A 13,475-nucleotide genomic window follows, 5' to 3' on the forward strand; every position below is an offset into this window, starting at 1 on the left:
TTTCAAGATCCGAGTTTGTTCACTTGAATATATTAAAACAAAGCCGATTGCGTTACCGATTTTATCTGTCATCATGGTTAACCATTATAGATTTCCCCTCTCACATTTCAGGGATTAATTACATTTCGAACAACTGCTCGGGTGATGTCCAATGCTTACAAATGAGCCTCAAGCCAACAACAAAAAAGACGAAGCTAAGAGGTAAAACTTTATTTTTTTGATAATGAATAGCCAATTGTCATTTTAAAGTATATTTGTAATATATTTGTAATGTTATGATTTAAACTTCTTTGATATTATAAGTAGTATTACATGTACTGCCAATTGAAAGGCCCAGAAATATAATTTGGAAGAGTTCTGACGATAAGAAATACATAATGATTATTTTTTCTGTATTAAATTCAAATTTCTGCTTCTAAAATTTCATGGACTTTAGTTGTGTGGAACTTTCTGCAGAGATTTATCAATAAAGGAAACTCATTTGACAAGAATCTGACACGTATCTGAAAAATGCTCTTTAATTTATTTTGCATAGAATGCATCTCAACATGCACTTTGGGACATAACCCATAATTTATAGCTAAATGGTCTGTTATTTATCAAGTTTTGTTCACGTGACTGAACTCAAAAATATGCATGTTAAAAATGACTTTTCCGATACTTGGATCGTTATTTCGATTTTTGTTCTGTAAACAGTGATTCGCTTAAGCTGACAAATTATATTGGTTCTATATACTAGTATATCTGTCAAAATTAGGGATGGGTAATTGTTAAAAGTAATTGTAATTGAGTGTAATTAATTATATTTTTCAAAGTAATTGGAAGTAATTTGTAATTGACCATTTTTTAATTACTTGTAACTGAATATAATTAATTACAATGAACAAAATACCCTGTAATTTCAATTACTTTTCAGTTACATTTCAATTACTTTACATAATACATATTATGTGTATTTAATAGGAAAATTTTTCCAACACAGTCACTTACATACAGTTAATTCAATTTATTCAAAAAAACTCTTCTGGTTTTTTTAAAATTTAAACTCTTTTATATCTCAATATATGAATTTGATATATTGGCTTGTTTATAAAAAATATTAGTTTGTTTTATAATTAAAATGCACATAAAGAATTAATACTAGTTTAATGTTTATCAAAAATTTTGTTCTACCTCTCAATGGTATAGGCATGAAACATTTCAATATTTTGTTGCTTAATTATCAAAAAAAAAAAAAAAAAAAAAAAAAAAAAAAAAGAATAGAAAATAATTTAATAAGTCATTAAGACCTGCCTTGTTGTCCTTCAACTCCCAGCTGTAAATTGCTATCAAAACAACCCTCCAAAATTTTACATAAATTTATACCATGCTTTTGTTTAAATTCAAAGTTATGACCATTAGAGGTGAGTTATTAAATACTATTAAGAATGCTCTACTATTTATATACTTGTACTTCAGAAAAGAAATAAATATTGAATCACTATTTTGACAATTAAACAGATCTTTATATACATGTATGCATTTGATATCTGAATTAGTTATTACAGTGTACATTAAAAACAAATATTATTTGTAAACATTTGAAACTAAAGGTGTTTAGCTTGCCTTCCTGTAGCTGAAATAATTTTAGAGTATTTTATGGTTGATTCATAAACTCTTGAAAACTTGCTTTTCATCAAATTTCATAAAGGCATTCAATTAATTGATAAATGTACACAATGTAGGACTAGGTCTTGTGTTGATGAAACACACAAACATGACAGGCACCTGACCGTATTTATTTTAAATATTCCCAATACCTTAAATTTATATGTATTTGTTCTTCAAGATTTTTGAAAATGAAATAAAAGTAATTGAAATGTATTTAGTTACATTCTTCAAAGTAATTGAGAGTAATTAATTACATTTGTAAAAATCAATATAATTGTAATTGCAAGTAACTGACAAAATTTTCAATGTATTTGAAAGTATTTAATTACATTTCAGAGTAATTGACACCAACCCTGGTCAAAGTAAAGAAGTAAAAGTATAACCTTTTTTAAACTACTTTTTTCTATCATAATATGGAAAAATTATTAACCATATCACTTTAAATGTATAAAATAATATGTGTTAAATCTTACAAAAAATATATATGCAAGAAAGGTCTTGCATGCATGTAAATAAGCAATTTGTGTCTAAATCTGGATGTTAATGAAGAAAAATGTTTGTCTTAGCTTGAAAACTATCCAGGTCATTTCGGCAGTTAGCCAACGTGAAATAAAGTTATTTGAGCAAAGGCAGAGTTAGGATAGATGTTGATAAATCTTGAACATTCTAGTTTGTGCTTTATGATTGCTAATTTTGACAACAGGCTCCGGGGCCATAAAACTTAGACGAGCTCACTTTTGATCTCAGTCTCACTTTTACATAAGGAATTGATGGTGGAAATGTGAGACCGAGATCAAAAGTGAGCTCATCTAGGTTTTATGGCCCCGGAGCCTGATTACTTTGTTTACTCTATCAATATATTTTCTTTAAACAGTTGGAGCCCCCCCCCCACTTCCGACCCCCCCTAGTATACGCTGGCCTACAAAAAGTGATAATCAAGAAGACTGAATACAACATACTTTAACATCGAGTCTCGTCCAATTTCGCAGTCAAACTCTTCAAAATTATCCATGTCACCTTTTACCTTCAGGTATGTTTGAGGCACCTTTGTTTACTTTTAATAATTTGTTTCTGTTTAATCGCGTTTTTCATTTAAACCAATGAAAGTGTGACATTTCAATCCGAGGGAAAATAATACACAACACTCATTTTTCAACTACTCAGTCAATATTAACACCAGCTTGAGATCTTAACAGTACGTTTATGTAAAGTTCTGAATTCTTACGAAAAATTTCAAAACTTCACAAAATATTCATGAATAGAGATTGTAAGACAAAAGAAATTATTAAGAAGTACTTCAAGCACCGAAAAATACAAATTTTTATGTGCGTAAAAGAGTTCGTATATAATATGGTTTTTGTAAGATTAGTACTCCACAATATTTTATGCTGATGAATAAATTAAAAACTTATACAACAAATGAAACAAGACTAACATTGCTCATTTCGGTACAGAACTGGGATCACGCCCCTGAAAAATGCATAATTCCTATTGTGAATTTAGTTAATATGACAATGGACGAAAAAAAAAAACTAGGGAAACCAAAGTACACGTAATGTGCACGTAAAACATTTGAGAGAGGCAGATACAACAAGTGAAATTTGTCTTTTATTATTGCTTCAGTGATGAACAATAAATAGAATTCTAGGTGCAGAAATTTAGGTGCAGATAGGGGTATGCTTAGTATAGTATTATTTTCCTTACTATAGTATTATTAGATCCTGTATATCATATATATATTATATTATATTATATTATATTAACGTTGCATTATAATCATTTTTATTCTACCTCTTATAATTCATTTTGCGAGAGAAAACCTACATCATGATCATATACTCATTTTGCAGATTTTAGTTGGTAAAATAAAATATGTCAGATAGGGCACATGACTGTGATGATATCAAAAGAGGATTTTGCATGTTAAATTCACATTTCCGTGAATGTTTCTTCTGGATTATTAGATATTTCATATGAAAATAGTAACATGATGCTTTTTACTAGCAAGAAAAAGGTCTTTTCAAGGAAAACATTTAAATAAAAAAAGGAGTTTAATATCTTCAATATTTTCATCAAACTCGTATGCATTCGATTTATGTCAGTAAAAGAAATATAAGGCACTGTGTCATGGAATTGATTGTTTGCCTTCTTATTTACATCTTAAATGAGAAAATAAATTTCAGAAAAGTTAAATATATTTCAAATAATTTACCTAATGAAGTGTTAATTACATAATCTTGGTAATATATGCATGATTTATGCACTTTAAGTTTAAATCTGAAATTTAAGACAAAATCTGAGTATTTTATTTTCGTGTGCAGGAAATCTAGTTTGCAAACTAAAAAACGGAATCGATTGCAATTTTCTTATCTTTTTTGAAATTTTCATATTTATATTCCCCGTTTGAAATGCGGAGAGTGTAAAGTGATGGGCTGTCCATCCGTCTGTCCGTTTAGCTGTCCAATCAAAACATAGAGTAGGAGGTCACAATGGCACTATGTAATAAAGATTTTATGAAAGTATCATTAAATTTTATTCAGTGGTATAGGAGGAGTTATGGATAAGAAACGGGTACCCTCTATATCATAGAAAAAATGGCAGTGTCTATGTTCTACTATAGGACACCTGAGGTGAACAATGGCACTGTGTGATAAAGATTCTGTGAAAGTATCATTAGATTTTATTCAGTGGTATAGGAGGAGTTGCAGTTAAGAAGCTAATTTTATAAGAATGACAGTGTCCATGTTTTGCTTTGTGAGACCCCAAATAATTAAGTGTCTGATCAAAAAGTAAAATAGGAGGTGTACAATTACACTATGTAACAAAGATTCTGTGAAAGCCTCATTAATTTTTTTTCAGTGGTATAAGAGGAGTTGCAGATAAGCGATGGGTAACCCAAAGTGTAGCGGACAACCGTACAGATATTTGGGCTTTCCCTTAGCAAAATAAAAAAAAAGAAAGCAAAAGAAAAGAATTTGCCATTATAATAATAAGGGAGGTGAGGGATGTCATTTTGTGAGCTTGGGTCTCACAGTACCTCTAGCATTCATCGGATTGTTTTAGTTTTCTAACGCAAATTAACTAGATACACTTGCAATTTTTTTCCAAATGAAGAATCAGAGTATAGTGTTTATGATACATGTTTGTTCTTTACCGAAGAAATGTGCTTGTGGGGTTTGTGGGATTATAAACCGTCAGGAGAGAATCGGCTAAGTAATAATACAAACGCTTAAAATTGCTCTAAATTAGGTGAAAGATAAATGGGCGGTTCTTTTGAAAGCAGGTTTTATGCTCCAATAACTCAAAGTTCGTCATATTTCTAGAACTAAATGTGATTTGTTTTTCACCAATGGAAAAATTGCTGGGAGAATTTATATTAACATATTGCATAATGTAATATGCATACCATTTATACTTAATTATAAATGAATAAAACCAATGAAATCTTTCTTTAAGTTTTAACATAACATAATCAATACATACAGTTTAAAGTGTTCAAGATCGAGACAGTAAGCAAATAAATGCAAGCATTGAAACAGATGGAGCAGCACTATAAAGAAGGAATTATAGAAGAAAACACAAAGAATACTAAATATAAACCAATTGTATCTACAACATACAATGAAATGGAAGAGAGAAGTAATGTAAGTATTATTATTATCATCATTATTATTGATTAAAATTGCAAAAATAAAAAAAAAAATACGAGATTAAACTTCAAATTTCAAGATTGCTTCTCTCTCTCTCTCGCTCTCTCTCTCTCTCTCTCTTCTCATTAAAGCAATATGAGCTGCATTTTTGAGAATTTTATTTTGCTGTTAAAATGTGCTGTTATGATAAATCTGTATGTAATTTAAACTTTTTTGATCAATTAGACTAAAATAAAGTATTAAATTTTTTTTTCAAAAGAAAGATTTCTGTACAATGGAAAGGTATTATATAAGAAATCAATATTGTACAGGACGACAATAATGTAATTTTGCCTCAATAAAAGCTTATTGATAGTTCTTCCATCGCAAAATATGAACAACAGAAGTTTATAAATATCCTTTTTTTTCTGTCATTGAAATTGTTAATTACAATTTTGCCACAAAAATTTCCGACATCAAAGTTTCAGCTCATATTGCTTTAAGTTAAATAATAATAAGGTAAGTGTATTTTTAGGCTAGCTCTATTTACATACCTCAACGATTGATTAAAATTAGTCTTTCCGTAAAACTAAGGATAAGTGAAGAAACAGAAAGAAGATAAACGATATCTTCTTATTTCCTTAAAATTTGGCTTGCTCAAGGTCAGAAAACTAATTAACAAATGTGTTTTATGTACCATTGGTCATGTGCTTAAGATAATATTAAGATATATATATATATATATATATATATATATATATATATCTATATCTATATATCTATATATATATATATATATATATATATATATATATATATATATATATATATATATATATATATATATATATATATATATATATAAGATAATATTAATACGAATCAAAACAAAAGTGACTAAGATTATATAAATACGAATCAGAACAAAAGATAAATTTATTGTGTGAATATTGTCATTTATTATGTTTTCATTGTCATTTGTTATATGGCAATTAAAATCAGATATAGGGGGGATCCAGACAATGTGCTGATAAATAGATTCCTATCGTTGACATTGTGGTCTTCTTTGTATCATTAGTAAGTTCAAAAACCTTTACAAAATAAAATACAAAATATACCCCTCGCCCCCCCCCCCCCCCCCAAGAAGAATACGCATAATTATTGTATAATTGTACAACGAAACATCAAAGTCAAACAGCCTGTTTGATATATATTTACCGTGCCTTTAAACTTCCACAAGAAAATATGAAGGAAAAGAAAAATTAAATAATTTCAGTTTCTTTACAAATGTGACTTGCCCTGTAAAGTGTAATAAAAACATGAAGGTTTTCTTGGTGGGTTTTTAAAATCTATGTATAAATATCAAATATAATTTAATTCTATTCATTGATCTAAATTTGATTACTGCCTTTTATTATTTTTTTAATTTATTAATTTTCAATCCAAAGTTGAAAATTATTACATGACATGACATATTAATCATTTTAAACTTCAGATTGAAAATTAATTAAAGACATTACTTACGTATTTTAGTGACAGGTAACAATTAAAATATCTAAAAATGAAAACTTTTACTTACAAACTGTTCGGCGAAGTTCTATTAAAAGTGTCCATAAAAAAAGCATTTTAAAAAAAATCATGATAAACGGTCTTCAATAGCAGTTTTCACTTTTTTCAGATTTTTGTTATAATTGCGATTTTTCTGCGGAAAAAAAAATTAATGATGGAAGTATTACTATTGTTTGATTATTTGCGTTTTCACTTGAAACTTTTTTTAAAAAAAATATTTCTTATGTCTTATCACATTAATTAAGAAAAATTACGTTGGTACTTCACACTTTTCAAACTGCAAATGGCTCAATTATAAATACCAGGATGCAAAAGATTTTAGGATCCAAAGGGAATTCGACTGAGTACCCAATTTACATTTGTTACATAAGAGTAGACAGAGAACAGATCCAATGTATTTACTTTAAGAAGATCAGTTAGAACCTGATATCTATGCTTCTTTTCCGAATCTGATATTTGAGAAGTCTAAAATCTATCTTTGGGTTGATTTGTCACTAGTTAGTACAGATGATGTGCACCGTACAGAAAATATCATTCACATTTTTCCTGCGGGTGCCAAACAATTTTATTGATTTTAAAAAAATCATTCAATGTAATTGAAACAATGAAAATCAAATAACTTTACTTGCTAATTGAATTTATGATATATTCAACATTCATACTACACAATAAACTTCTCTGCTATCTTAGTAAGACTTTTGATGAATATACTTGTATTCTAAGACAAAGATACAGGGAGAAACAGCTGAAATGTTAGCCATAAGTTATAACGAGACTAATACCAGCCATTTCCAGCAACTGAAAAAAGATTCAGCTGATGTAGAATCAACATTTTCAGCGTTGATTGAGGATTCGCCGATAGATTTCCAGGATCTTCATGACTTCCCCCTATCTGAAGAATTACGTCTTGCTATGACGAACATGGAGGGCATTGATGCCGTAAGAATACAAAATGGTTATCAGAAAAACAAATGCCTTTTTAAAAAAAAAAAAATAAATATCGATGATTATTAGAGCCAAAAGAGGAGGGACAGTTCCCTAATTTCCCAGTCAAATCATCCAAATTAACTTAGGACATCTGCTTAGAATTTCACAATTTCTTTAAGATCTATTAGATGCAACTTGTTTAAAGGAATCTTCGCTTATATGAGAGAAAATGCCAAAATAGATTAACCTGTGTACTATTTATGGTTGTTTGTCTGCAAGAATATTTAAAATAGTTGAGAACGTTACATAAAGGAAATGGTACATCTTTTAGAAAAATTTACTTTCATATTGATTGAATCTAGTGAGAATGCAAATGTTAGTTTTTAAAAAAAATTTTTTACCTTGCCAAAAAATCCTGTTAAAGTTGAAAGTTTAGCTTCATTCGTTTAATACTGCATTGTACACGACCACACTACAACATTTACCAAAAAAGATAACTCAAGTCATTTCAAAATTAGAAAAATGCAAGATTTTCAGAGTATGCGCTCTTGAGGTCCTATCTACGTATAATGTGTTCCCCCTCTAATCAGGTGCATTTTAGATGACTCATTGAAATGTAAATAAAACATATTACTCTTTAGATATACTTTTTGAGTCCATGTTTCATATCAAATCACAAGGATTTTTTATCTTAATTCAGGTAGATGTTTTGGTAGGAGATGTCCTCCATTCAAATTCAACTTGCAATACCAATCAGGAGTTTGTACCCAACTCAACTGTAAGTCTACTTTCTAAATCTAAAAAAATGCTTGAGATCCTTATTGACAATATCTTTGTAGTCTTTAGAGACAAGGTATTCCAACAATCTGTTGTTATTCAAATAGGTGTTTATTGTGCTACTTTATTACCCATCTGTTATATATATTTAGTCTGAAAAAAATATTCTTTAAACACTGGATTTTTCAAAACCACACTTCAACATTAACGAAAGAAAGACAACTCAAGTATATATAAAAAGATTTCCTGAGGGAAATATAGTCATTTCAAAATTAGGAAAAAGCAAGACTTTTAGAGTATGCGCTATTTGGATCCCACTTAATTATCATGCCCCCCTCCCCCCCCCCTCTGCATGACATCTCAGAAATAAAGATAAAACATCCAAATCACAAAGGTTCTTCATCTTAATTCAGGTAGATGCTTTGGTCGGTGATGTCCTCTATGCAGATTCAACTTGCGACACCAATCAGGAAATGAATGAGCAGTTTATGTCCAGTTCAGTGGTAAAACTATTTTCTAAATCTCAATTTCAAAAAAGATGTTTGAGTTCCTCATTGACAATATCTTTGTAGTCATTGGAGACAAGGTCCTTCAACAGTCTATTGGAAATCCTGTGGGCACTTATTATGCTCCTTTATTATCCGACCTGTTTTATATATTTATAATGCAGAATTTATTCAAAACTTCTACATCAAAAGAAAAATCTTACTGTTGCTTTTAATTCGACACTGAGATGTATCAATGTTTTGTCAGATAAGAATAACTTTCATTTACATATCGATTCGATATATCACAGTGAACCCGAAATTAAAGGCACACAACAGCATGCTGTGAGTAAAATCAATTCTTTTTTTTCATCCAAGGCAAGCTACTGACAAATAAGTTGATGATGCAGTGACTTCATCATTTCGAAAATGTTATGGTCGTTATAATTATCTTGTGTACAAATACATATATCTTTGGATCATATTTTGACTGACTTTTTAAATCAATTGTTAGGCAATTGTTTTAACACTGGATAAGACTACGAATAATCCGCTTACATGATCAATATAGAGGACTTTCTGTCAACGAGGGATGCTGACTCCTCCTAGGTTTCAAGCCGCCTGTGTTTTATGCCCTATTCACAATTTGTATTGTTTAAAAGATTCATTTGATTGATTTCTGTTCATTTTCTCCATCTTTTTCATTTTTAGATCAACTGCTAATTATGTCTGAATAATGGCAAATATGATGGATGGATGTAGACAGACAGACAGACAGACAGACAGATAGATAGATAGATAGATAGATAGATAGATAGATAGATAGATAGATAGATAGATAGATAGATAGATATGCTGTATTTCAGAATGATGGAGACGGTGCGAAATGTGTTAATCCGCTGTGTAGTGAGACAAATATAGTTTCTGACTTACAGGAGAAGGACAGGTTAAAAAAAGACAATCATAATATCGGTAAGATTTTTTTTTACACCATTTAATAAGAAAAAGGGAAAAAGAAAATAATTTTTGAAAAATTCTGGAGATTAATATTTTTGTTATACCTTTAAAAATTGTTTCCTATAAATCTTAACTTAAAGAAAGTTTAACATTTCGAATGTTTTACTGAATGGTCATATAAAAATCGATGTTTGACCGCAGAGTGAGATATTTGACATGTAAGATATGATGAGATATTGGACCGCTTACGTGACATTGTGGGCGTGATCAGATAAATCTTATTTGCATCTGTTGGTGTTCGACACTGACGGAATTTACAGAGTTTATCTGCAGTGCGGGTAAAGGAAATTTACATCATGGAAGTCAGCACAAGATACATGTATGTCAAAAAGGTATAACAAAACATCTATTGACAAGTTCTTGGACAAAATACCTTTTGTTAGAACCCTCGAACCAAACTGTTAGCTTTCGGCCTAACGGCCTCAGACAAACAGTTTGGTTCTTGGGTCCAACAAAACGCATTTTGCCCTCGATCCCCAGTCAATAAATGTATAATATACAATGTAGAGAATTAAAAGAATAAATAAAAAGATTTTGATACACTTTTATTTTAAGTTGAGCGAAGACGGCGATACAATATCAACGACAGGATAAAAGAATTGGGTTCTTTATTACCAACATCAATACCACAGTAATTATTTTAATATCTTTTAGAGGAAGAAAGTATTTCAATTTGCATATTGTAGAAAGGGAAAAAAACCCTACAAAAACGGTTAGTGAAATCTTTTAAATGAACAATTCGCTCTCAAGTCTGCATGTCATTCTTTAATGCAGTTTTTATTCTATCTTTTGGGGGGGGGGGAGAGGGGGTGTCATTTTTGTTTAAGGGGAGGGGGTATTTTTTCTTTCTTAAAAATTAAATTATCAAAGAAAAGTTAACTCAGATACGAATATCTTTACAAAAGTACAGCAAGACTTGATTATAAGGAAGTTAATTACTGGAACTTCAAATTTTACCTCTTTTTTAACTGAGATTTTTATAGTGAAAAGTCCCCTAGGGAATTTGTAAAATATTCCTAATTACCGATATTTCCTAAAAAGCGAGTTTTACTGTACTACTACATGTACCTTTAATTTTTATTCAGATCAATGAAACTCAACAAAGGTTCCATATTGAGAGCATCAGTGGAATACGTGAAGGAGCTTAAGAAAGACAAGGAAAAGTTGACAAGATGTGAAGCTAAACAGAAAGTAATGGAAACAAAATATCAGAAATTGCTGATTAGAAAGTTTGTAAGATTTTCTTTACTACAGACAAATCAAAAATATAATAAATAAAGGACTAATCAAATATCAGTGATTTCATGTAGATAATATTAAAAAAAAATGCAAGATTATAATTTTATAAGCACAAAAACATTGATTGCTTAGGCAAAAAAGTGAATTCTTACAGACATACATATTTAACATGCATTCACGTATTTCTTAATCAAAATCAATTGAGTTATTAAAGTTATTAAAAAATATTAACTTTTCATCTTAGCAAGTCGAGTTGAAAATGAAATTGCACGGATTTACGGAGGAATTAGATTGTATACACGGAACGAAAAATAAGAAACCAAGAAAGAGATTCGAGGAAGTCGACGAAATAGTAGAAAGTTTGATAAAGCAAAGTCTACGTCTTAAATCAAAGACAATTTGGTGTGCAACCAACTCTCCTTTTAAAAGACAAGCAAAACCAAAACTATATTGCAACAACAGAAATACAAAGAATCCAAAAGCAGACTTAGAAAAGTTTATCACAAAGAAATTATATAAGGAAACTCTCTCTGATTACCAGTCGAATTTCATAAAGGATAAATCGAATCAGAATCGACACATACTGTCCTCAGAGCAGGGGAATGCTGATAATACCAATGACCTTGTCTTACCACAAAATGCAGGTAACGTTTCAGCTACATCAATGATGGAAGCGGGTTCTTTACCCCTGATTCCTTCTAGCTATGAGTTAAGCATTAAACAGTCCAATATTTTGCTGGATCTGCTCGGACGCCAGAAAATCGGAATTGTTCAACACGAGCCTTCCCGATTCTCCACTTCTAGACATCATTTGAGTCGCAATGGAAAAGCTACATGCACATCTCCAATCAAAGGTTCTACCAGCATGCTAGAAACATTACTTAAGAAGTCTGAAAAAACTCCCTCTGTGGCAAATTCGATAGAAATGTCCACTGGGGAGACAAATTAATTTCAGTTTTCATTATTTGATTTTTTTTTTTTATCGTCTGCTTTGCAATATGTGTTCTCTTTCTAAATCGTTTTTAATTGAAGTATAACTGGATTTTTTTAGCTGGAGGAAGGGTTAATTTGTTATCAATTGTACAATACTGAAAAGCCATTATGTGCAATTCTTAAACAATGTTATTTTACTGCACAGAATAAAATGATAGTATTGACTTCCATGCCTTAACATAAATTATAAGATATAATCGAAAAGATTGTTAAGATTTGGTTATTTTTGTTGGCTAAAATATAAATTAAGTACAACAAGGGAAAGTCTCTAGACGCTTTGATTTTATAAAGTGTGCCTTTTTTCATGGAAAGGAAAATATATTTTTAATTGCAAATTATATGACAATATTCAAACATCAACTTGGGGGGGGGGGGGGGTTCTACGAGGATGAATGATTGCGACATTGCAGAAGCAGGGTTTTACTTTTCTCTGCAATGATGCAAACATTCATCTCATGTTTTAAAAAAGAAATACATATCTTTTTTTATATCTTATTCAAAAACTTCTACATGAGAAGAAAAAAAAAAACACTTGCTGTGGCCTTCAACTCGACATTTCGAGATATCGACGACTCGATATATCCCAGTGAGCTTGAAATAAAAGATATCACAGAGTCTGACACATCTGTTTCATATTAAGATATTTTACTTGTCAGCACATAAAACCTATAATTGAGTCAAATGCTGACTTACGTTTTCCATACTAATTGTTAGGCCATTATTTATACACTGAATTGTCTACGGATTTTTCCGGGTTTTTTTTCGATCATGACAAGGAGCTCACGACTGGTGTAACCTATCGGCAGAGGATGCTCACTCCTCCATGGCACCTGATCCCACCTTTAAATTTTGAGGTCCGTGCTTGCTCTGCTCCAAACTTGTATCGTTTTAAATCTTTTTACCATAAATGTTTTAGAACCGCGTTATCTGTTTTCCTTTACTTGCATTATCTACATTTATAGTTTTAAATTGACTGAAACTCTAATTATCATGTAAATAGTAGTATCAGAGCCGTTTCCGCATTTAATTTCCAAAGGTGCATTTTATTTGTAAAAGTTTACTTCATCAATCCGATATATTTTTCTTCTAGTACACTTCATTATGTAACCATATCATTCCGTAATTCTGATGGAATTAAAAAAAACAGGTGTAGGGTGTGTGTTTTTACTATAATTTTTTAAGAATGTAG

The 13,475-nt window shown here is 30.2% G+C and overlaps 1 protein-coding gene across 1 annotated transcript; it reads left to right on the forward strand.

Annotated features, from left to right (window-relative positions):
- Nucleotides 1–5,185: 5,185 nt before the first annotated feature.
- On the forward strand, nt 5,186–12,433 carry LOC133171592 (uncharacterized). Its single transcript, XM_061306374.1, has 8 exons — nt 5,186–5,294; nt 7,572–7,787; nt 8,476–8,553; nt 8,966–9,055; nt 9,904–10,009; nt 10,610–10,685; nt 11,140–11,287; nt 11,538–12,433. Exons 1-8 carry the CDS (start codon nt 5,190–5,192, stop codon nt 12,240–12,242), a joined length of 1,524 nt encoding a protein of 507 aa, XP_061162358.1. The 5' UTR covers nt 5,186–5,189; the 3' UTR covers nt 12,243–12,433.
- Nucleotides 12,434–13,475: the final 1,042 nt, after the last annotated feature.

The sequence above is a fragment of the Saccostrea echinata genome, unplaced genomic scaffold (assembly GCF_033153115.1).
Source record: "Saccostrea echinata isolate AGI-Se365-2 ecotype Australia unplaced genomic scaffold, CSIRO_AGI_Sech_v1 ptg000054l, whole genome shotgun sequence".
Classification (NCBI taxonomy): domain Eukaryota; kingdom Metazoa; phylum Mollusca; class Bivalvia; order Ostreida; family Ostreidae; genus Saccostrea; species Saccostrea echinata.

Bases quoted from the DNA above. Each gene is read 5' to 3' on its own strand.
- LOC133171592 (XM_061306374.1), top strand. From the start codon at position 5,190: ATGGAGCAGCACTATAAAGAAGGAATTATAGAAGAAAACACAAAGAAT. The intron at 7,788-8,475 runs GTAAGAATACAA...ATCTTAATTCAG, and splicing joins ACATGGAGGGCATTGATGCC to GTAGATGTTTTGGTAGGAGA. The intron at 10,010-10,609 runs GTAAGATTTTTT...TTTTATTTTAAG, and splicing joins AAAAGACAATCATAATATCG to TTGAGCGAAGACGGCGATAC.